Genomic DNA, 25,822 nt, shown 5'->3' with positions numbered 1-25,822 from the left:
TCGAACTATGATGCTGACCAAAGAAGCAAACTTGGGTCTGCCTCCGAACCAAAGGTCTTGGCTCGGTTAAACTGAACTGATGTCTGTGTAAGGGTGACATCAGTTCAGTGAGCTGTATGTGCTCCCACTTGCACACTGCCACCTCAAACAAAGCTGTCTCACCTGCCTTGTGTGAAATATAACAATCTCCGTGGTCCTTTCGCCTTGTTCTCTGCTTGCGTTGAGCCCACTGATGAATTGTACTTGTCTGGCACACTTGCCAAAAGTCAGCATTGCAATCACACAGCTAAAAATCTGTAGCCATTCTATTTTGTTTGCATTTTCCCGGTAAAGGAAGTTGTGCTGTGTTACTGACCAACCTCTTCTGTGTTTCTTGGCACAGCACCAACATAGGCGAGGAGTTGAACAAGTTGGTCTACATTTTTGTGCAACGTGAAAGAAAACCGTTGCAGATGAAAATGTGCAATTTGGTCCCCAATTGAACCCAGTTTTCTTGACTATCAGGTGTGAAAGCAACCGGAGATATCACAGTCCAGGAAAGCCAGCCTGCCATTTTTTTTCAACCTCTCATGTAAAATGTATACATTTATCAACAGAGTTGATGTGATCAATGATGTTGGACTTCCTGAGATTTAGGTTTAACCAAAGTGTCATCAACATACCTGGACAAATGGCTTGGCAGTGTCCCTGAAAAGGATGTTAAAGCTCTCTTTTCTACCTCTTCCATGTACAGGTTTGCAACAATAGGAGAAACTGGGGATCCCATAGCATGTTTCATGTTTCTGCATATTGCCCCCCATATGTGAAGTAGGTTGACTGCAGGCATAAGTTTAGGAGTTCGCACAGTTGCTCAGTAGAAAGAGTGGTTTTGGGCGGTTCTCACTACGGTGAAAAAGACAGATATGGGTCGCATATGGGAAAAAGATCCGATTTGGGTCGCGTTTCCCTGCAGTGTGAATGTAGAATGTAAGATCACGGGATAAAAAGTGCGACGACCAACCCTGAGAACACTGCTTGGCTTTCTTGATCTTTTTCATAAGAGGTCTCAGCTGGAAGAACACACCATTTTTGGTCAATAGAGGAAAAAATAATAATTTTTCACATTTTTTTTTATCTCTTTACTGAAGATTATTTAACAGCTCCCTTCACAAGATTTATTTCGTGGGGCCTTTGATCCATGTCCCACATGTAATTTTTGTTTAATCTATTTCTGTTTACACAACTAAACCTTAAACGCTAAACCAAACATGATTCCTTTTTTTCCAATTATACAGAACATCAGTTGTTGAAATTATAGGTTTGAAGCCATTTCATCTCGAAAGAAGACATTTGTTATAGAGTAAACATGAATATTGTCGGATGAGTTTAACTGCTGCTTCCAGACACATTTCAAGTGATGATTTGCAGACGATAGGCTTTGAATTGAAAAATGTCCTGAAAAACTTAAAGGTCATTGTGGGCCTTAAACCTCTCTCTTTCTCTCTCTCTCTCTCTCTCTCTCTCTCTCTCTCTCTCTCTCTCTCTCTCTCTCTCTCTCTCTCTCTGTGTGATGGGGTGAGTGGTGGTGGCGGGGGGAAGGGGGATTATAGATATACAGCCAAGCAATGCTTCAAAATGTGAAGAATTGTGTGTTTTAAATACGTTCCGTTTGGTGTGTTTGGACGCTTTGAACATAACAGAAAAAAGTATTTGCGAACTGTTGGAGCTCGGACAAAATATCAAATGAATAGATGCATTTGGATGTAAGCACTCCCATTTTACAAGTCTAAATATTTTCAGAATAGAACGTGGAGGGTTTAAAAGCTTGTCATTAGCAGTTTTATAGCTCCACTAAAGTGGCTTTGTCAACATTTGAGTGGCCCCCAGTCAGGACACTGACTGCTGTGAGTGGCCCTCTTGCTATGCTAATAGAGTCATTGTGCAAATGTGTGGGTGAATCTGCTGTGTTTGAATGAGAGGCAAAGTGTGTTTGCAGCACACATACATATTCAAGCAGAAACACACAGACTTACTCAAACATGCACATATGTTACTTTTTACCACTGAAAGGTTCTGACCAAAAATTACAATATATTTTATTGATTCTCTGATGACCACGGGCACGATTGTTGTCTTCACCTTCCAGACTCTTTCTAGTTCTAGTTCTCTTTTCTAGTTCTTCCCTGACCCCTTGGTATTTCTCTAGATTCTTTTACTTTTTCCCCCTGATGTTTCCATCACTCAGGATTGCCACATCGATCACAACGGCTGTCCTCTGCTGCTTCTCAATGATCACAATGTCTGGTTGGTTGGCCATTACCATTTTGCAGTGTTGTGTAGTAACAAAGTATAAATACTTCACTACAGTACTTAAGTATATTTTGGAGTACTTTATACTTTCCTCGAGTATATTTTTTTTTAATAACTTTCACTTTTACTTCACTATATTTTCGAACTTAATTGCATACTTTTACTCCAATACATTTTCAATGTTTGGTTTAGTTACTCGTTACTACAAAAAAAAGAAAAAAAAAGAGAAATAGAGAGAGAGATAGAGAGAGAGAGAGAGAGAGAGAGAGAGAGAGAGAGAGAGAGAGAGAGAGAGAGAGAGAGAGAGAGAGAGAGAGAGAGAGAGAGAGAGAATTTGTATAGCACTGACCTTACTTGAAGAAGAAAAACTGAAACCTTACAAAAAGGTTGTATTTTCTGTCTAAACTTGGTCTAAATTTCTCCAGCACTTGGTTTATATTATTTTAAGTGAATTTGACCTTCAAAGTTTACCAAGATGTAAAAAATGTCATTCAAACTGCATTTGCTTTGTTTTACTTTTTGCTTATACTTTTCATTACATTACTTGAGTACATCTATTTTTACAGTAATTTTCATACTTAAGTACAAGACATTTCAGATACTTTAAGACTTTAACTCAAGTAACATTTCAGTCAGTGACTTGGACTTTTACCATATTTTGGAGAGGTACCTATACTTTTACTTGACTCTGCGATTTCAGTACTTTATACAACACTGCCATTTTGTCTGTTCGTATCTGGAAGTCCCAAAGGATCTTAGCTCTGTCATTCTCCACCACCTTGGGAGGTGACTCCCAGTTTGACCCGGGGGTCTCCAGTTGATATTTTGAACAGATGTTTCTGTACACTATACCAGCCACTTGGTTATGGCGTTCCATGTATTCCTTCCCTGCTAGTATCTTACACCCTGCTGTGAGATGCTGCATTGTTTCGGAGGCCTCTTTCCATAGCCTGCACCTGGGATCTTGCCTGATGTGGTACATCTGGGTCTCTATTGCTCTGGTGCTCAAGGCCTGTTCCTGTGCTGCCATGATCAGTGCTTCAGTGCCGTCCTTCAGTCCAGCCCTCTCTAGCCATTGGTAGGATTGGGTCATATCAGCCACTTCAGCTATCTGTCGGTGGTACATCTCATGCAGGGGGAGGATTATTTCTCCCATGATGGTTACTTCGGTTACTTCTCTTCCAGCTTCCATTGTCTGAGACATTCAAATAAATCACATTGAAGTCTGCAGCTGTAATGTGATAGTTAAACTGGAATACATAATTCAGCAAGGCATCATATCGTCATCCTTTTGTCAGGCTTTCTTTTACACAGACATATTTTGATTACTTTTTCAGACTTCTCATTCCTTAGTTTGAAAAGAAAAGAAAAGCCTGCACCCACTAAACAGTTCAATGTGGAAACATAATTTGTTCAGCTAAAGTGACAATTGCTTATTGTTTATTGTGTGTGTCCTAAACCGGGGTATGTCCTGAAAAAAATGTGACAAGAAAACTTCTTGATTCTTAAGAATCCTATTATGATTACAAATATGTGTAATTCCTGCTGCAAACCTTTTCTGCTGAACACATCCAGAATGTCACAACTGTTTCAGGCTGCAGCATGTTTCTCCCAACACACTGAAGAAAACCTATTTGGAATCTGCTTGTTTGACCTCCCTGTCCAAGGCATCATGTGACATTTACTGTACACGCAGTCACCCAGAGGCTATTTTTAAGTGCGACTTGTTGAAACAAAGGGGACATTATGTAGGTTTAACAGATCCTGTGTAAAAATATCCAGAGAGCTCGGTCGGTTAAGGTGTTAAGCTGTTAGAAATAATTACCCCCACCCCTTGGTGTTACAGAGAGCCCTGCCTGCTGGGTTTGCACACAATAGAGCAGCCAGAGCTCCGAGCTGTAGCTGTGTCTGGCCTTTGCCTCTGTCAGCCTAACTGTGCTGACACGGGGCAACATTTTCCAGCCTGCTTAACAGCCTTACATTTTACAATGGGAAAGTATTTTCTCAAACAAAAACACTGCCACTAGTCGTTATGGACACATTTCCTAAGTGACTGCAAGCATGCTTTTATGACTTATTTGGTAAGACAACTTTAAAATGTGCAACAAACCACAATAATGACCTTTCAAATGTGACGTTAAAGAACTGATATTTAAAAAGATGAACTGAAATGTTTTGACTCTTGTGCTGTGTTTCATGACAGAGTTTCACATTCATGAATCAAAAAAAAATGCAAGTCCAATTTTTCACCACACCACATGTTCATTCCACATACCACCGTGCCATTTCTCCAACAGCGCAGTCTCGGACCTCTTCTCTGAAAAGGTGGTCAGCGTCAGACCGAGTCTGCAGCACCCCACACATCGCATGCAGCTGTTCCAAAATGGACAATGTGTAACATAATACCTAAAAATGACCTCATTCCGTCTCAGCCAATTAAAGTCAAAGCTGACGTTACTTCCTTTTGAAAGGGCTGGCCGGCAAGACAGAGTGGGATGCCCTGTCAGGCTGAAAGTCCAGCAGGCTGCAGGATAGCTGTTAAATTGTGTGGTTGCAGAGGTTTTGATGCAGGGATGGTACATCAAAAGATGGAACCGATACTGTTGAAGACCAGCTGTTTCAGTGCAGCATACGTGTGAGGGAGCACATGAGGGACAGGGTCTGAGGGAAGGAAGGATGGATGTTTGTGTGCATGTGTGGGCTATATAAAGATCTCTTTCTACTAAACTGTCAAATTCCCCAGAAGTAAAGCAGAGTTCAGAGTACACATTATGGTTTCTAAGTTCTGAAACTAAGAGACAGACACTGCTTAAATCCGGTCAAAAAAAGAGATTTGAAACCCTTTTGAAGTGATGTATTTTTTTGCAAGATTATGGAGAGGCAAAGCTAAAATTTATCCTGTAAGTGACTGCGATTGATCACTGCACTTTATCCTGTACTGTAATTCACTGCAAGGTATCCTGTAGAGTTACTGCAATATTTCTGAGCTGTGTGAAAACGAAATTTCGTTCTGTATGCACTCTGTGTATACAAAATGACAATAAAGAAAGTCTAAGTCTAAGTCTAAGTCTCTAAGTCTAAGTCTACTGAGGTAAGCTTTCCAATATTCTACCACCACCTGCTGGTCACCCAAGAGTATGGTTTGAAAGTCAAATGCCTCCAAATGTTCACGCTTGTCTAGACATTACACTAATGGAACATAAAAAAAAATGCTAAGATAAAAAACTTAAAATAAAACAGAATGTATAAGAAAATATTTAAACAGATTTTTACTGTATATTTTCACCCTTTAGCACAAACACAAGAGGAAATAAGAAACATTGTTAATGGTCCCAGTATCAGAGTCCAGATTTCTGTCAATTACTTGATCACTAAAGCAAAGAGTTTTACAATCCTTGCCTTTCTTTAAGTTTTTCTTGTGCACTGTACAGTCTTGATCAATAGGAAATACTGAGACAAAGGTTTTAAATTTTATAAACTTGCTTAAACCCTCTAAAGCTAAAGATGTCTTTAGAATGGACACAATCATGCTTCCCAGAAGCTTAGAAGTTTGCTAATGTTACTCCAGGATTCTAGTCTGGTCATTCAACTTATTTAAACAATTACCAAATGATATTCTTCCAAATATTTAAAAAAATGCAGAAAAAATGGATTTACTGAACAAATTATCCATCATTTAGGCCACAGCTCCTCTCTCCACCCTATTCGGTTTTGCTTTCGGGCCAAGTAAATCAGTAAATCCTCCAGTTTGTCTTAATATAATTTCACATTTTAATTTCTCCTTTTCTGCATTGAAACGGGTTGAATCCTATTTAAACAATCATTCTCAGTGTATTTCAATTAACAATTACAAACCTATCTGAGTCACTCAATCTATCAACAGGTGTTCCTCAGGGATCAGTTATTGACCCCCTTATATTTTGTCTTTATATTAATGATTTACCCTCTGTTCTGTCCCCAAAGCCTATTTTATCATGTATGCAGACGATACAGTTTTATTTGATGACAGTCATTCCAAAGACATTGCTGCAGCCAAACTCCCAAAAGCAATGAATCATGTCACAACATGACTGTGAGAGTGCTGTCTGCAGCTGAATGTTTCCAAAACAGCCAGCATGTTTTTCAGTAACACCAACAGAGCCGCTTATGATTCTGACATATGGGTTGCAGGTGAAAAACTGCTGACTGTTAACCAATATACATATCTGGGACTACTGATTGACTCCAACCTTATCTTAATTGTTTAATAAGCGACTAGTTCACTAGGTCACAGGATGCTACCATCACTGTGATATAAGTATGTTTTTTTTCTAAACTACACTGACCTTCACAAATTTATAGATGTATGCTTGATTTATGAGGTAACTCATTTAATTTATCCTCAGCTCCTCTCTATGATTTAATCAGTCAGGGAAACACCAGTGAGAGTGTGACTAAAGGCTGCATAAGAAGAGACTGTGTTATCCCTCTGAGGTAGAGTACCTTAAGTTAGTCAGCCTGATCTGTAAAAGGGTGCCTGGGAATGCAGCTCACTACCACATGAAATCAGACAGTTATCAGTATATAGGGCTTTCAATCAACACTTGAAAAAAATAGGTTGTTGATTCATACACCTGTGCACACTAAAGGTAATTGTATCTGTTGTGCGTTATAGTACATTTGTATTGCATTGTTTATGTTTTCTTAGCTGTAATGTGTTGGTGCCTTCTTAGTTTGTCAGAATTTGTTTAGTTCAAAGTCATATCCTTGCTGTGTGTCGACGTTCTATTTATATGTTTGTATTTTATTATCTTTTTTTGATATCATGGCCAGGGGACTATGAAAAATAGCCTTTTGGCTAATTCTGTCTGTTTAACTCATGAACTGTCATGTTTTTTGCACCGTCCCCTTTCATATAAATTAATCAAATCAGTTTGTTTTAAGAAAAATTTAGAAATGAGTATTACTTTTTTTTTTACACTGACCAAATATTGACTCCTTTTGTTTTTTTTCCTTCTTTTATACGTAAAAGAATAAATCAAAGACCCCATTTAATGAGATCTCTATTGTTGTTTCCCCCTTGACAATAAATAACATGCCATATTTCAACCGCAAGGGGTCACTGTCTACTCATTCTATGGGACCAAGCATTTTCCTTGACGGTAAGGGTATTTCACTAATTCTCTGTATTTTAAGAGTGGTGCGAAATGTTCAGTTGTATTTATTTTCTTTACTTTTTTTTATTTATTTGTCTCATGTGGGGTTATACATATATATACTTATAAGTACAGTACTCCAGTTCAACCCTTTATAGACTTTGCATTAAGTGAGAGTAAAGTAAATAATGAAAATATAGGCACCAGTGTAACCCAAGGTTGTTTCTGTATATGTTCCCCTGGGAAAAAGTCTCAGATGCAAATTACACAGGAATGCCTACACAGTTACTTTAAAACAGGCTGTGCTTCGTGGTAAACATCAATCATTAGTCTTTTATGAGGACTCTCAGTGCATGTTTGTGTTTTTCAGCAAAGTCATTAAAGATGCCTGGTTTATACTCACAACAAGCGGTGCCATGGGAAGCTGTTTTTTGATTAGTGTGCAGGTCGGTGAGTCTGAAGTACTCAAAAACTTCTTCTAAGAGCAGAGCTGCCGGTTTTTGGAACCAGAGCATTTTTGGTAAGAAATCAAAGCAAGTCTTGAAGAATCCCAGTATCTGGTTTCATTTATATACTGAGGCACTGAGCCCTTGAAAAGTGTTCTGTTCATAAACTGTTTATATTTTCCTAAAGTACGGTGCACCTTTATTATTAAGTCATTAAAATCCAACTTTCCTTTCTTGTACAATTTTCCAAAATTCGACCTACTTTGACTTATATTACAGTTTGATAAGTCACGCAGTAGTGGACAACTTCAGAACTCAAGAGTGCATCTAGATTAGACAAAAACTGCTTTAGAGGATTTATGCTGTTGTTTGTTATGTGACTGTTAAGTAGAAATAAGGTCATTAAAGTCACATTACAGAAATTCAGTCCGCAGCATTAAGTGCATATAGATGCAGCGACAATCTGGTTAACAGCAGCACCCAGATAGTGTTGACCTACTGCCCTCTTTTATTAAACTGTCCAGAGTTGGAGAGACACTCTGTTCTGGTGAATTTATCCTTTTTTCCAGTGTTACTGTGTCATGTTATCAGAGAGTCCTTTGGCAATAAAACTATTGTTACTGTAGTTTGACATCAGATTCTCCAAGTTGAGCCTTCAATTTGACATCTAATTATGATCATGATATTATGACATTTCTTTGAAAGTAAGTTGATGAATTTGGTGGTGCAATTTATAAGCTAGATGTCCAAAGTTGGTAGAAACATATCCAAAAGGTATTGATTGAATACAAGTGTATACAACACTTTTTTTAAAAAACTGTTATTTTTAATCCGCTCCACTACTATACAAGTTTTTGGTTTATCACAATAAAATACACTGACATTTGTGGTTATAATGTGAAAAATTGTTCAGTAGTTCTAGGAGTAATTTTACAGGTCAGTTAATGTTTCACTGTTACAGTTTTTATAAAAGTAAGTTTCAGCAGCAATGACGTGATGACAATGTTACTTTATCTTATGCTTCACTATGCAGATGCTCTGTCTTCACTGGTGAAGTTTCTGTTACATCACCATGTGAACTAATCAAATATTTTCTGTTTAATTCAGCTAATGGATAACTATTTCAGCCAAAAGGTTGTCATTGTTTTGACTATTTGGGGGCATGTATAGAGCATAAAACATTCGCCTACAGCAGCTCAGTGTCCCTTATGATAGTATCGTCTTAGAAACTCAAACATACATACCACGACAAGCAGCAGTTTAATAACAACTTTAAGCTTGAACAATATCAATTTAAAATTTGAAGGAGACATCATGTACACAGTCGTTTGATTCATTAGCTTTTTATTTCGCTTGATTAGCACTTACTGTAGCAAATGTAAACATTAACTGTACAGTAATATAGTATATTTTAAACATTTTATGTTACATAGATTGTGCATAAGCAATATGTAGACATTTCAAAATAGTCTAGGCTCCAATTTCTTAATTACAGGTTTTGATGTACAGCAGAAGAATAACTGTTTTAAATGAAACAAGATTGTATATTTCTCAAAAGAAAACTGAAGTCAACCATCTGTTTGTTGCTCAAAAGCAGATTTTATTTTTCTGTGTTTCTACTTCCCGTTTTAGTATAATGATACATATAGTAACTTTATGATTAGTAACCATGTGTAGCACCAGAATTATACATTTCATTCAGGAAATATTCACCCCTCATCCATACATCTATGCATTCATACACACATTCATACATTCTGTATATATATATATATATATATATATATATATATATATATATATATATATATATATATATATATATATATATATATATATACATACACACACACACACACATAATGTATATACATATTCTTCTAAATACATCTTTGGATACAGCAGGGCAAGCAAGCACAACGATTCTCTGTTCCATACCAATGCCCATTCAATACATTATATACTGTTTACAATTCAAGTATTGAATATTAAAAAAAAACACATAAGTTACAGTGTAATGGTTATTACAAAAACATACAGGATTACATTTCTACAAAACTAATGGCACATAGTGCATCAAGTATTCTTCGAACTTCTGATACAGATCTCATAACACAATTGTCCGTCATTAAAAAAAGAAAGAGAAAAAAAAACGACAGCCAAAGGTTTTCTAGCTGCTCAGTGACTTATCATTTTCAGCCGTTCTTTAAATCAAAGGAAGCTGCATCGTCTGAGGAGAAAATATAATCCGGATCTGTTTCCCAACTTTGGTTAAAAGCTCAACATCTGCGTGCCAGTGTGTTAGGTTACATGATGGTTGTCACGGTAACAGCTGTTGTCGAGGAGTTAATTTCTTCTGCAGGAGGAGATTTGCCATGGAAAATTTCAGTTTATATTCCTAAAAATCATGTGTCACAACAGTACTCTGGTCTGCTTTAGGAGCAGATTGTACATCAGCTGAAGAGATTTCTAACTCAGTCAGTTAGAACAAATAAGGCTCTGCCAAAGCCACGTGTTACTCCAAACATCGGTATTTTCCTTCTTTAGATCAGAGGTAATTCTAGTAGTTAAAAAGCACCATACATTCAGGTTAGTGGTTATAAAATACACTATTAGAGTACTTTTTTGGCAAAGCAGAGAATGTGTCCTCTGCTGGTAGTAGTCATTGTATCAGATTAAAAACAACATATTCAAAAGTAAGTACAGAATAAATATGGATGAACATAAATAAATTACAACACGTTTCAGAGTATGGATGCTTATTAGAGGTAGGGTTGTGAGAACCTACAGCAGACCAAACGGAGAGGGTGAGACCCCACACCTGATCCTGTGTCATGCACTGTAACAGACAAGAACTTGTATAGTAATGAGTAAAACTCTTTTACACTCAGCTCAAACTCTTAGAAATAGACTAATCAGTTTTTTTTTTTCCTCACAGACATTAATCAGAACAGTTAGTGTGTCAATGTGATTCTCAGTGACATTCAGTAGTAAGGCGTTGAGCGCCGTTTTTTTGGCTAACCAGGTAAAGATGTGTTAAAATCATCTTTTATTATTAGACAATTTAGAATGAGGGATGTCTGAGCTCTTTGTATAAACTCTAGACTCTTCAGAGTCCAGTGCTCTCCCTTTTGACATCTTCTCTGCAGCCCACACCACAGGTTTTCTGCAGGATTTAGGTCTGGTGACTGAGGTGGACATAGAAAAAGGCGAATTGTATGTCTGGATAATCATTGTATTGATCTGGCCATTCTGGCTCATTATTTAAGAGGACTGGTATTTGATTGTTACTTCACCTGCTCTGCTTGCTTCCTTCAAAGACAGATTTTAGCGTATGTAGCAACTCAAACAATAGGCGTTAAGTTTTATGACATTCAAAACAAAGTATGAAGTTCTTGAACTAGGAAAAACATTTTTTTGTAATTTCTGTCCACACATAATTACCTGGAACTGGATTCAAATATATTAAGCCGTATTATCAACAAGGAATATCAAAACAAACATGCTAATGCTAGCTTACTACATCAGCAAAGTTCTCCGGATGCAGGTGCAAGAACAGCCGAGATGAAGCTGTGTGTGTTTTAGGTGACAGTGTCAGGACAGTATAGTAGCTTTCTTAGTTTAGGTAACGCTGTGTTGGAGCAGAATATTGCAGCTGTCCTGCAAAACACTGAAAAAAACATCTGTTGCTTCAAAGAAGAGGAATATTACAGACTGCAGCATCCGGAATGTCATTGGTGAGTGAGTTAAGTTTAACACTGATAAAATGACATTTATTTGTTTACAGCTACAGAGTTTCCAATCCTACATTTGGCACTTGTTTAAATAATTTGTTGTTCACAAACGACTCAGAGGATCTTGAAGGAAAAGAAAAAGCCTAATCTAGTTTTTTACACATCTTTACCAGTGGTGCCGATGAGGATCAAGATTACTGTATCTGACAACTGAAGATGAAACATGGACTGCAGTTGGAACACATACTGTAGGTAACAATGTTTTCCTATACTTTGACCAGGAATGCCATTATTACTTAGGTACCTTGAAAAGGCCTATTTACATAAGAGATTTACTGTCTTAGCTATATACATGGATAACCAATAATTTGTTAATATTTTTTGTGTAAAACACTGTGTCACTACCTGCAAACTGTTATCCGGAGAAACCCTTTGAATTCACAAACTAGAAAAAGCTGTTTTAAGATGAAACTATTTCACTTGAAAAGAGAAAGGATGACACTGTATTCCTTCTGTTTCTAGTTCTTGACTATTAGGTCCTGACTCCAAAACATTTCCAAACCACAAAACAGTGCCACAGCAAAATGGCTGGCAAGCGAATACAGCTGGCTCGTCTTCAGTTTTAATGAAACACTTTATGGTGACCGCGTGCTGCATAAGTGGGCTGTGTTCTGTGTCTTTTAGCTGCCATCTGGGAACCGGAGATGTCACAGTTGATGCTCGTCCTTTGTGCTCGAAGCCAACAACTGGATCCAACAAATTACGGTTATTGTGCATTCCTGGCCCACTGTCATCAAATTGAATTTAGAGATTTGTTTTCAGCTTGGCTCTCAGTGAACTTGGAGGAGAAGACCATTTTGAGCGTGGGGAATGCACTTCCCACAGAAACCACCGCAGCGGCCGTAAATTCTTGTTCCATCCTACGCATAGGAAAGAATGACAGAGCAGAAAGTGGGCAAAAGGCCAGCATTTTATGCAAAAGTGACAGTTTATAACTAACATTTGAATTCTAGCTCACTGAAGCAGACAGAAACATGATGGTTAAAAAAAATAAAAAGTAACACTCAAAAATTTGACTCGGATAGCATAATTATGCCATAGTAAAACATCAACAAAGGAAATGACTTGAAAGTTCTCACCTCAGATCTGTGGACCTTAATAGAAACATAGTTCCCTTGAGATGTCCATTTGGTGTTTGGAGCCACTTTAAGACCCGTTCCAATCAGGTTAATACTAAACTGGCCCTAAAAGCACAGGATATTTCAGAAAAGTCGTTCAATTTAAAGGTAATTATACAGGAAGGAATGTATAATAAACTTCTAAATGTTTATGTTCATCAAACAAAGGTTCCAAATGTACCATGAGTTAATACAGAAAGCTGCTTTCATTTTAGGGAAATTTAATTTGCCCAAACCAACCGGGCCCTAATTGCCCACTGAACCTAAAAGCACCTTCACAACCAAAAATAAACAAGGCAACCTTTTTGTCCCTGGACATTTCAACTCTCTCTCGCAAACAATTCTCGCTGACAATGTGGAGACAACGCGACAAAATTTCGCCTAGCTCGCTTCACCATGTCATCAAATAGAAGTCTATCCGCTAAACGTAATTGTACTGTCTAAATCTGAAACATAAAAACATTTTTGTGTTAAATAAATGGGCGAGGAGGACCCTTAATGCAATGCAAATTGTAAGAAAAGTTCATATTATTGAACCCGAGCTAAATTTCGCTTTGCTCAAGTTGAGTGACTAGAGCAAAGTGAAATTTGCATTGCCAAATTTGCATCGCTTGAAATGCGTCATTCCCATCACCGACCTTTTAATTTTGCCCCAGATCGAGCCTTTACATAGGGATAACATATAAATCACTCAATTCATATGCTTTGTTCATTCGGTGTGAACGTGCCCTAATACCTCGTTGTGGCACCCTTGGAAGCAACAACTGCCATCAAGTGTCCACTATAACTAATAATAAGTCTAGTACATCATTGGGAAGGAGTTTTGGCCCACTCATCTTAGCCAAATAATATATATACTGCTAGGGAGGTTTACCACTATTGCACGTTTTCTCCTTTTGTAGAAAATTGTGCAACTGTTGTGTCTTGCTGGGGTTCAAAGCCATAGGGATAGCTTTTTTAAACATTTCCAGAATGTTTGATATCTTTGTTTCTCATTTGCTCTTTAACTTCAACATGATTTGAAAACCCTTTGGCTTACTTCGTATTGTTACATGGGTTATTTCCTTTTAATTTCTTGATTCTGCAGGCCTGAAAGTAATCAGGCCTAATTGCAGGTAGTGTAAAACGAAAGTTAATGCACTTACTGATTTAACAATTACGACGATAAGTTTTCACAAAGGCCCACGTTGGTATGGATTGCTGTTTTGCTTAGTGAAGAGAATAACTGTATGAAAACAGCTTTTTTGTATTTATTCAGGTTTAATGACATTGAAATCTGTGTGATGATCTGACACAGTTAAAGCTATAGTTGGCAATCCTGTTCAGAAACACTTTTTGTTATACCGGGTGAAATGATTCTTCCATCCTCAATGTAGTCAATAAACTGTGTTCAGAAAAAGTAGGTTATAAAATAGATCTCTGTGAAAGCTGCTGGTCTGTCATTTGAACCGAATGGCAGTGATTGGTCAGAGTTTTGTTTCTGTTGTCGTTCCCCTCCTGTACTTAAGTATTGGTTGTCCCACATGCCAATCATTCTGACACGCTCATGTAACGGCAATGTACGGGCACTTTCCTTGTTAGTTCCCGCTTACTGGCTGCGCATGTGCACTTCTAGTGTTTATGTATACAGTTAGCTTAGCAGCTAGCTTAGCAGTTAGCTGTTCATTGATGCTCTGCTGCTCTCACTGGATAGTTTGAACATTGCTGAGAGTCGCAAGAAGCAAACCGTGAACAAGTTTATGAGAAGAAGAGGAAGGCCTCGGTAGAAAGTGATAAGACCAGAGTAGATCTGGGAGATTTTTTTCATGCGATCCCCCTGAGGAGAGGAAGAGCGGAAGAGTAGGTAAGATCAGTTATTCAAAACTTGGGAAACTTCCGGAAATATCGCCCACTCTGCCTTTAAATGTGACAAAAAAGCAAAATCCAGAGGCAATCAGTAAGAGTGCAATTTTTAACCTCACAGGAAAAAAAAAATCCATGATGTATAACTCGACCAACCTGTGGACACTTGGCTGCACTATAACAATCTCCTGCTGTAGCAAATGGTACAGGCCGGCCGTGAATAGTCTGGGAAAACTGGAGGTCTGTGACTGTGGAAGGGAAAAAAACACACAAATAACTGATGCTTCATCAAAAGTGTTTGCTCCGAATCACAAATTTTTGTAACCTGAAGCTGGAAAGTTGTGTCTGACAACATCACTAATATTAAAAACATGTCAAATTCTTTGCACAATGATCTTTACACTTTACGCGTCTTAGGTTTTTCCATTTACTTCAACATGGAAGGGTAAACATCTTCATCTAAAAAGCATACTCTGAGACAAAAATCATGGTTTCAGGATTCCGACATAATTTAGAAAACTCGATGTTTGCAGTCTCAAATGATCAAATATGTAATCGATTTTCAGATTATTTCCTCCATGTAAGTGAAAAGATATTTGCTGAGTTAGTGTGTTTTATTGCTCATAAGGGTTTAGATGAATCTTAATATCTAATATCCGCAATGCCTGCAAATTTTCAGCCAGTCACTTGCACCTCTGATGTCAGTTTACCCAAATCTCCTTGTTTACCATTATATTTCTAACATCTCCCTATATTTACAACAAGATACCGGCACACCCTATAACATTAATAATAATAATAATAATAATAATAATAATAATAATAATAATAATAATAATAATAATAATAATAATAATAAAACACACTCTAAGCTTAGTTTTGTGAGTTTGTTTTTTTTGTCAATCTGTTTCTGTTTTCTAGTCACTGCCATTTTAAGTCATGGGTTTCTGAATTAGGTTCTTAGTTAATTCTTCTGTTCTATGTACATTTTGTTTGTATTCTTCATTTGGTTCCTGTTCATTACACTGTACCCCTCGGCTCCTTTGTTTTCATTAGTATCAGCTTTTTCTCATCTCTACCTGATTGCTCTCACCTGAAGCCCATGTCATTTTCTGCACCTCTGCACTTTTGTCGTATTAAGTTTCATCATGTTGTCAAATCAAGATAAACAGCTCAAGCTTGTTTTGTCGAGACTGTCTTGTGACACCAGTTTTAATATCTCTGTATATTAAGTCTGACTTTCAGAATATTTTGTTTAATATCAATCTAAATTGTTACATTGAGTGTTCAAGACTTCAAGCTTCTTTTGTCCCTATAAATTTCATTATGTCATTATTGAGTTAAAAAGTTGAGCATCTTGTTACATCAATATAAACATTTTCATTGTCTCTTTTAACCAAGCCCATTTTTTTAATTATCATCACACTGAGATGAGATGTGTTACAATATATTAATAACTCAAGATAACATAATCTTAAACTAGTAGATTGCAACTGGTTGTACTTTCTCATTACCTTGAGATAATGAAACCTTAAGTATAATCAATTAGAGAATAGCTTTCCTTTTTTAGTTTTAGTTAATGTTTTTTTTTTTTATCTAGAACACTGAAAACGGAAAAGAGTCTAGAAAGTCAAATGAGTTTCCATACTTGAAAATGGTGACATCAAATAATTATGCTGGTCCCTAATTTTCAGAACCAGGAACCTTACAGTTATCCACCTTGTTGTAAACTTGCAGCTTTGGTTAGCTGGACATGTTACTCCTGCTGCCAATCTTCCATACTGTCTGTATGACCATATGGTCGCAGACATATCCAAGTCACACTGAATTAGCTCCTCTTCAAAATCCCTCCTTCACCTTGAACTCATTTTCCGCCCTCAGATCTGTTTCAATCCATCTTAAAGCCAAATGTGTACCATGCACAGAGAGGGTGGGGATGTGGTGTCAAGAACCCAAACAAAAACACATGATCTGAGTTGTGAGGTATAGATCCAACGTACACAAGCAGAAAACGCATGCACAAACAGGCACTCTCCAGCAGTATTCTCACTCTTTAACCAAATGCATATTTGAAAAAAACACGGCCGTTAGAGCTGACTCTACAAATTAGAAGAAGAATATGGCCAGTGTTGCAGACATTCTGTGCGTTTGTGACTGCTTGCATGCAATGATGAGTGTTTGATGACGATCCAGTTGTACGAGGTCACATATTGTTCACCTAAGCACATGCATTTCTAGTTTCCCCTACCCATGCGTTTGTATGGTGGAGGCCTGGTGATGTGGACACTGAAAGTTCAAGAATTTAATTCTTAGTAGAGGGAGTGCGTGAGGGGAAAAAGCTCTGTCGGTTGCATCTGAATGGGCCCAGGGCTTGGAGACCAGCTATTATCGGCACTCTGGGACGCGGTGTGTGAGAGTTTAAATCAACAGCCATGTGTGGTCCCATTACAGCAGACGGTGTAAGGTAATCACAGAATAATTACGCACTCATTATCCGCAGGGAGTTTAGATCCAGGCGAACTTTGTGGAAGAGCGTGTACCCTGATGCTGAATAGTCATTTCTGCAGTTGCAGTCCCGACTGCGGCTGCCATTGTACGGACATTCGAAGGGGTTAATCAACCTGATTGGGAAGGACAAAAGGTGTTAGGGTCAATTCCATACAAACACAGAAATCTCGACTCAAAGATACATTACAGACCTGTGCCCATACACCTCGGAGTAGTTGTCTGTCTGACCGCTGCGCAGGGTTACATACTCCTTCGGGAAATCCGTCTGCATCTCAGCGCAGTAAATCTAACACCAAACAGATAATGAGATGGGAGCCCTGATGTGTGCAGGAGGATTTGCGTCACCACAGACGCACCTGTAGGGTCCGAAACTTGACTTTAAGATAATATTCCCCATCCAGTCTGACACTCTGCCTCAGCTGCACCTCTCGGCAGGAAGTGAACACCTGACCTGACAGAGGAATAAGGGAAAGTAAGTTTTTAATGCAATTTTAGGCAAATAAGCTGACGAAAAATACCCAAAACATTGCAAAACAGAAACCCCAACAAGAAAAACATATTGTGACTTTTCTATCTGTTGTCTGTATTCCCAGAATGCGAGAGGGCCCCTATCGTGCAGATTAGCTGGTTAAGATTAAAACATGACCACAAAACTGGCTTTCACCCGAGCATATCGTTTTAATTCTGCCAGCTCTAGACTTGGCAGAAATCAGGTTGGAAATGACTGAGCCAGTGTGCCAGTACAGAGACATGTCAAATGTGGTTGAGCAAACCTGCAAACTTTGGCCCTGCACAATTAAAGCTGCCTCGGTCCCTGCGAGACATTTTTTCTTAGAAAACTGCTGACTCACTGTTTGTTGTTCCACTAAATTATCACTGCAAGAGGCATCAAGTGGGGCTTGCCGTTCTGCCTAATGTGCTGAAGGAAAGCACAGTTTAATTTCTGTAAACACAATCAGACACAGTTTTGCTTGGTGCACAAAGACCACTCAATTTAATCCCAATCTCGCTGAAAGTTTCACGTTGGCAAATGTGTGCAGGCGTTAGAAAAGCTGAACAAGAAGAATCAGTTGCGAAGGAGCATAATTACCAGCCAAATCCAAACCGTAGGAGAGGAGAAGAGAACTTTCAGTTTTAAGCAAAACATTTGTAGGTGCAGTTTAGTTTACTAAGAATATATAATACAGCATCTTTTTAAATCTTGATTAACTTATGCATTTTACGTAAATTCCAAAGAAAAACGAGGCCAGAAATGTTAGATTATATTGAGCTTCACAGTGCCTTGTAAAAAGTATCCATACCACCTTAACCTTTCCACACTTTGTGATGTTCCAGCCACAAACATTAACGTATTTTAACAGTGCTTTATCTGACAGGCTAACTTGAAGTAGCACAATATTATGAAGCAACACAAAAATAACACACAACTTTTTGTTTTAACAAATACAAATCTGAAAACTGTGGCCTGCATTTGTAGATGGATGGATGAGGAAGAGTTGAGCTGAAAAGGAAAGCTCTCGATTTACCGGTCTGTCTAAGTTCGTGGTACTGAGGTATGGATTTTGACTGAAAGAATGTGCTCTTGGATACAAGCGGATGGACGGACATGTAAATGAATAATAAAATTACTTTGAAAACATCAACATCAAAGACCGTATAAAATTTGGATTCAGAGTATAAAAAACCTAATTTCACTGGAGAGAAAAAAATGTCTGGAGTACAGTGAGCATTAAGTTCCTGCTGTTGATACAGCTGCTCCTCTGGCCAGCCAGAACGCTGTGAGGTGGAGGTGTGCTATTGTCCGTCACTGCTTTCAGTTTCTTAAGTGCGACCCTCCACACAACCAAGTGACAAACGTGTAGTTTTCCCTGCTCAAATTACAAGAGCCCAGCCACCACAGGAAGTTGAGGTGGCTTTGCCCGTTTTTGTAGAAGGCATCCATGTTTTGGGGCCTGTCAAGTTTCCATAAGATCTCAGAAGTTAGAGAACAAACTTTCATGTTTTCATAGGCAGGTGTAGGACCAAAGTGCAGTCAAGAGCTAGGAAGCTGCATGATGAGATTGAAAGCAGTTTAATAAAGGAAAAAAAAAGAGTGGGACTAAACTGGCACAGAGCAGGGGATAAATAGGTGTTGGCACAATGGAGGGGGGGAACCAGGGGTTTAAATACGGGAAGAAATAACAGTGAGGAAGGCATGGGAGCAGATGGGAGTAATTAATAAGACAAGCAACAGGTGAAAGACATGAAGCTGATGAGCTGAGGGAGACTGAAGACAGGGAATCAGGGAGAAAACACAGAAATCTAACAGAAATGAGATACCAAACTAAGGCAGAACAAACTAACTAAATCCTGAAGATAAAAATAAACAAACACCTGGAGACCATGATACAAACAGCATCATGAAGACACCTTATGCGGCAAAAAAAATCCCATCCATACCCCTGGAAACACTAATCCCAAAACATATGGACCACAGCTTTGTGCTGTGGGAATGCTTTTCTTCAGACGGGACAGGCAAGCTGGTAAAAGTTGATAGTAAAATGGATGGATGCAAACACTGAAACATAAAAACAGCTACAATGGAACTGTTTAGATCAAAGTACATTTGAGTGTTAGAATGGCCTAGTCAAAGTACAGTACTAAGTCCTATTAGGAATATGTGACAGGAGATGAAAACTGATGGCTAGAACTGGTCTCCATGCAACCTCAGTGCATAAACATTTCAGTTTCTAGCTCTGCAACACCGTTGCATAACACAAAATACTTAAAAGATTTTGCACAGTATTGTCAAATTAAAATCACACTTCACAGATTATTTGTAAAAATAAATAAATAAAGAGGATCAAGACAATGAAGACATTTTTATAAAATATGAAAAATAATATCCCAATAAAATATACATAAGTGTGTTGTTGAAACATGACAAAATGTGAAAAAAGCTTAAGGCATTTTAATAATTATGCAAGATAATATACATGTTGACAGCACAAAGTGTAGAGGCAAAACCATCATATCCCTGCGCTCTTTCCAGCAGCTGGATGAACAAAATTTCCCCATTAAAGGAAAGATAACAGAATATTTGTCATTGTTGTATTTACAATATTATCACAGCCAACCCTCAAAAGGGGAAGGCCACCATCTCTTGTCCTAAATTGGAAGGCAGAAACCTAAAATAATAAACAGTTCTAATGTCCTCCCTCACACCTCTAACCCCTTTTAGGCAATTCTTTTTATATAATCATAAATATATTTGGGCAGCGAGGGGTTTTAAACCCCGAACAGTGAAAACGAGAGGCTTACATTGTCTCTCCTGACATGAAGCTTGAGATTCAGGTCTCTCTGATGGACGGCAGTGTTTAGACAGTTGTCCTTTGGAGGTCACACACTCCACCCTGCGTTCCATCACTCCTGACCCACAGGTCTGTGAACACTGGGACATAAACATTATGGTAATTCCCCCCATAGAAGAAAGAAAACGGCACAATGTTTCATTTAAATTTCCAACAAGCAAGACAGATTTATTTTTTTGGCTCCTTAACAAGTGTATTTTGTGCTTCACCTTTGTCCAAGGGCCAACTTTCCAGTAGGAGGTGTGAGGACATTCCCTGAGGAGGCAAGGCTGGGTAGCAGGAGGGTGAGGCTCGAGGCAGTTTTTGCTGTCAGCGGAAGGCTGAGTATAGAAACGCTGAGCGTGCGACGAGGAGGAGGAGGGCATCAAAGAACAGGAGACGATCCGCTGCTGGTAGCCAACACCACAGCTGGCCGAGCACTGAGAAACACACCAACACATACAAGCACAACAGAAGGTATGAGACAAGGATACCTTTCAATATGCCTTTTCTACATATGTCAGTTTAAGCTCAAATCAAATCAAATGTTTTATAGACCATTATCACAGTTATCTCACTGGTTCTTCTTTATGTTATTTCACCTAAAGGACTGTACAAATACCAAAGCAACATTCAAATGTGTGAAATAATGGAGCATATCAAGAGACCTAATCCAGTAAACCCCTCTCACTTAAAGTTTACCATTAAAAACTAAGGCGGGCTTACAGAGACCACCTTCAGTTTCCATTCCCACCTGTGACCATTCCCCTGATATCCACATGTAGCGACAGGGCTCTTCTCTGCAGTGCTGGAGAGATGAGGGCCTGGCTGATGGTTCACAGTAGTCATCCTGAGCGGGAGCAGGGGATGGACCTGGCCCCACACATCTCACCTCTCTGCTCTTCATGCCTTCCCCACATGTTGCATTACACTGCAAATAAGGAGGAACAAAATCCACATTGTTCTATTAATTCAAAAATGATCACCTAGTTTTTTTTTTCAGATGGCAAAAATTTACTTTATTTAAAACAACTCAGTAGAAAAACCTGCCATACCTCTTGAGCTTTTCCTGTTATTTGTTTTGTCATTTTAAAGCTGCAAACTTTCATGTCTTTTATTAGGATTTTATGGGATACAAAGCAACACAAATAAAGTCCATCTGGAGCTAGCTAGCCGGGTGAGCTGGCTGGCCGGCTGGCTGGATGGATACTTTCTTGAAGGTCAGAAGCTTACATACATTTTTGTTAATATTTGGTACCCTTGCCTTTAAACTATATGACTTGGGTCAATTATTTTGGATATCCTTCCACGGGTTCTCACTAAAGTTGGACTCCTCACAGAACTGGTGTAACTGAACCAAGTTTGTAGACTGCCTTGTTTGCACACGCCTTTTCAGCTCTTCCCATGAATATTCAACAGGACTGAGATCAAAGCTTCGTGATGGCCACTCCAAAATATTGACTTTGTTATCCTTAAGCCACTTTGTAACCAGTTTTGCTGTATGCTTTGGGTCGTTGTCCAATTGGGAGACCCAAGCTTCAACTTTCTTGCTGATGTCTTGATGTTGCTTCAGAATTTCCTCTTCTTTTCTCATGATGCTATCGATTTTGTGAAGTGCACCAGTCCCTCCTGCAGCAAAATAAGACCACAACAGGATGCTGCCTCCCCTGTATTTCACAGTTGGAATGGTGTCCTCAGGCTTGAAAGTGCTCCTTCTACCTCCAAATGTAACAATGGCCATTATGGCCAAATGCTTAAATTTTAGTTTTGTCAGACCACAGGACATGTCTCCAAAATTTAATTTCCTTGTTCTGCGGTGCATTTAAAAACTGTAATCTGGCTTCTATGTGTTTCTTTTGGAGTAATGGCTTCTTTCTGGCAGAGTAGCCTTTCAGCCCATGTCGGTACAGAACTCGTTTCACTGTGGATAATGACACACTCTTAAAAGCTTCAGCCAGCATCTTCACAAGGTCTCCTGATTTGGTTCTTGGGTTGATATATACATTTCAGACCAAAGCACATTCATTTCTGGGACACAAAGCCTGTTGCCTTCCTGAACGTGGCACCTTCAGACATTTAGAAATTGCACCCAAGGACGAACCAGACTTGTGCAAGTCCATAACTCTCTTCCTGATATCTTGGTTGATTTCTCTTAACTTTCCCATCATGTTACACAATAAGGCAGCGTGTTTTAGGCGTGCGTTTAAAACATCCACAGGTGTTTCTCAAATCAACTCAGACGTTGTCTATAGACCTATCAGAAGCTTCCAAAGACATGACATCATCATCTGGGCATTCCCATAATTGTTTTAAGGCATAGTGATCTTAGTGTGTGTGTAAACTTCTGAATATGAATAAAGTAATAAATTGTCAAAAATAATCCTTCTCTCATTCTTCTGGTATTTAGCAAATAGAAATAATTCTGGTAATCCTAACAGATCTACGACAGGAAAGGTTTATTTATATGTCTGACGGTGTCTTTTTATATCATGTATGTAAACTTCTGGTTTCACCTGTACAAAGAGTGTCACACATGATTTTCAAAGTTCATTACCAATGAAAATGTGAATAGGGTGCCACCCCTTTACTATGGTACCCCTTGAAAAAATCTAATGCTATCAGCTGCCTTTAGAAATCATCAAAGTAGTACACAAGATAGACCTGTGTTTAATTTAATCTCAGTATTATTACAGCTCAAATGTTTTGAGGCCACAGAGCTTTGTTAGAGAACATTAATGAACACACCAGACAAAACTGGTCAGATGAGACAGAGTTTGAACTTTTTACCTATAAAACGCTAAGTGTAGCAAAACACTAACAATGCAAAATACCCTGAATACACTAGACTCACCATATTGGGAAGTAGGATAGGGCTGAATGAAGGACAATCTAGAAGGTGAACCAGTTACAAGCTTCTGAAGACTTTAGTCTCAGGTAGAGGTTCACCTTCTTGCAGACTTACTATAATATAATTTAATGTTCTAGGTTCAGAATGCATAAGTCTTTTCCAACTTTTATTTGGAAGGAAAAGACATGTATTATTCCTTTTGTAAAAACACTAATAAAATACATTAAACTCTGTAATTGTAATGTATCAGAAGGTTGTCCCAGGAGTATGAATGTTGTGTGGCAAAGGGCTGTCTGTACAGACGTGGTTCAGAATCCAAAGATCACTTCGAGTGAAGCCTGCCGCATGTTGATTCAAAAGCAGAATTTCAAAAATTAATAATCTTCTGACTTTTAGAGCAAAACAGAGGTGAATCTGTTATGTAGGACTGAATGCTCTGTCGCTAAATGAAGCCTTTTTATACACATGTTCTTCAAGACTAAGCATGGAGCATTTAGTTGAGCCGAGAGTATAAATGTTTGCTTGCATGCCACAGAGCGGCACGTTCAGCAAGACAAAGGGACAGTGTTCATTGGTGGCTTTAAGGTTATATAATGTATAAACTGCAAATGCCAACTACGTTGTGTAAACAAACAGTGCAAATTCTTCTGTTCATTTCTTTCCCGCTGGGAGACTGTGCAAAAAATAAATAAAAAAGATAAATACAGTAACAACAGGAACTCCACTTACTTGTTCCCATTCACCCACTGCCCAGATGTAATGTGTGCATTCTGCTTTGTGGCACACTTGAACTGCTTGAGGACGTACGTGAGGATCACATAGATCTTCTCTAACTCGTCCCAAACCTTTGAGTCTGCAGTAAACATCTCGCTCCTGAACTCCAGACCCACAGGTGACAGAGCACTAATGAAAAATAAACAGAACAGAAAAAAGTTAGCAAGGAAAACATAATCTATACATTTAGCTTGTACTTGGCAACATTAATAATATAGTCCATCTATCGTTTTTTGTTCCCTAGGCAGTGTCTGAAAGGACAACATGATGACTATGGAGTAAAAATTTCCATAGCAACCATTGCTCATCAAAATCTAATTAGCTAGTAGCTAAACTTCTCTTAGTTTTACTTAGCGGATCTTAACCCTTTTTAAAAAAAACTTTTAATCTAATCTTTGCTCTACTGTCTTATAGCCTGTGTGGAGGTTAATTTGGAACCTTTGTGTATGCAATACTCTAAAAAATTATTATTTAACAGACTTCCTGGTCCCTTTGTACTGTCATGTTTTAAACTGGAAACAGTAGCCTACAGCGAGTGTTCCCCCATCAAAACGTGGTTTGTGTTTAAATCGCTAATGTTTTGGTAGTTATCTTTTATGTGCACCATTATGCTGTGGCAACTATTTTCATATAGTTTGTGTGTGTTTGGCAGATAATTTTGTGATTTGATCAATATTCTGCATCTACGTTCTGTCATTATTGGTCAAATGAGTTTTGTATTTGTGCTAGATCATGATTTCTGGCTTGTTTGTTTCAATTGATTGTCAGTCTAACGTAATTTTCTTAAAATGTGCAGCCAAACTGAAGTTTTTTTGGAACTGAACATCTTAAATCCACTTTTCCGGTTGGGTTGGGATGAAAGACATCTGCAAGATATGTACATTTTGGTTCTGTACATTTTGAAGGGTAGGTCAGAGTGTCTCTTTAATTTGTAGTACAAAATAAACAATGTACAGGCAAACATTCTGATCAATGTCTGTAACAGAAGGCAATGCCAAATTTGCAAGAGCAGTAGAAGTATGTTTTTTTTGTCTTTCAAAAAGGGTTGAGTGGAACTTCTGTGAAAATTTGTTCAGTCTTCCTGCTGAATGCTCTTATTTGTGATCACACAACTGTCTATCTGAAACATCTCTTTGATGTGCTTTAAGAGGCATACCTTTATACCGCGAGGAAGCATTCAGTGAAGGTTGAGTTGATCGAGCTGATTCCTTTGTAAGCCGTGCTCCTAACCTCAAAGAATCGTTCCAAAGCCTCATCAGATAGGCGCAGTCTGAAAAGCTGCAAATTATGCAGCTGGATAAAATTACCAGGAACCTTTATATCTATTTGTGATGGTGTGTTTTCTCTAGAACTAAAACGTATGGTTCCAGAGTGCATGGAGGGATATAAAAGGTCATGTATTAAGTGTGCAAAGAAAACAAAAAAAACAACAACTAAGAAATCTGAACTTAAAACCCAGAATGCCTTCCGTAAAAAACATATAAAGCATGAAAACAGAAACTTCTGTTCAAAGGCTTCTGGTGAAGCTGAAGATAAGAGGTTGTTCTTTACTGTGTTCCTGAAAAACAATGTACACTTTTTTCAGAGGAGGAGAACAACAAACTCTACATGAAACATGAAATAGTTTCATGAAAACAGTCATGCTGTCCATAATATGCCGTGACTGGAATAAATAAGGAGATGTAGAACTTTAAAGGTCAGCTAACAGAAATTACAAATTATGTTTTCTTTTCCGTTTG

The 25,822-nt window shown here is 38.3% G+C and overlaps 1 protein-coding gene across 3 annotated transcripts in view; it reads right to left on the bottom strand.

Moving 5' to 3' along the window:
* Window positions 1-9,449: 9,449 nt before the first annotated feature.
* LOC105920985 (A disintegrin and metalloproteinase with thrombospondin motifs 20) overlaps window positions 9,450-25,822 on the bottom strand; it is a 129,246-nt gene continuing 112,873 nt past the window's right edge. For 2 of the 3 annotated variants that reach the window (XM_036147323.1, XM_036147328.1), the window contains 10 exons: window positions 24,039-24,212; window positions 21,216-21,392; window positions 20,692-20,901; window positions 20,433-20,562; window positions 17,489-17,583; window positions 17,324-17,418; window positions 17,112-17,245; window positions 14,781-14,872; window positions 12,744-12,848; window positions 9,450-12,524 (listed from right to left, as the gene is read on the bottom strand). In XM_036147323.1, coding sequence (XP_036003216.1) covers window positions 12,435-12,524; window positions 12,744-12,848; window positions 14,781-14,872; window positions 17,112-17,245; window positions 17,324-17,418; window positions 17,489-17,583; window positions 20,433-20,562; window positions 20,692-20,901; window positions 21,216-21,392; window positions 24,039-24,212 — 1,302 coding nt within the window. In that variant the 3' untranslated portion in view covers window positions 9,450-12,434. Of the gene's footprint in view, window positions 12,525-12,743; window positions 12,849-14,780; window positions 14,873-17,111; window positions 17,246-17,323; window positions 17,419-17,488; window positions 17,584-20,432; window positions 20,563-20,691; window positions 20,902-21,215; window positions 21,393-24,038; window positions 24,213-25,822 lie in introns of those variants that run through there. The other variant, XM_036147324.1, reaches the window with a different exon arrangement.

Source organism: Fundulus heteroclitus, chromosome 2 (assembly GCF_011125445.2).
Source record: "Fundulus heteroclitus isolate FHET01 chromosome 2, MU-UCD_Fhet_4.1, whole genome shotgun sequence".
Classification (NCBI taxonomy): domain Eukaryota; kingdom Metazoa; phylum Chordata; class Actinopteri; order Cyprinodontiformes; family Fundulidae; genus Fundulus; species Fundulus heteroclitus.
This window is presented reverse-complemented; position numbering and strand designations above follow the sequence as displayed.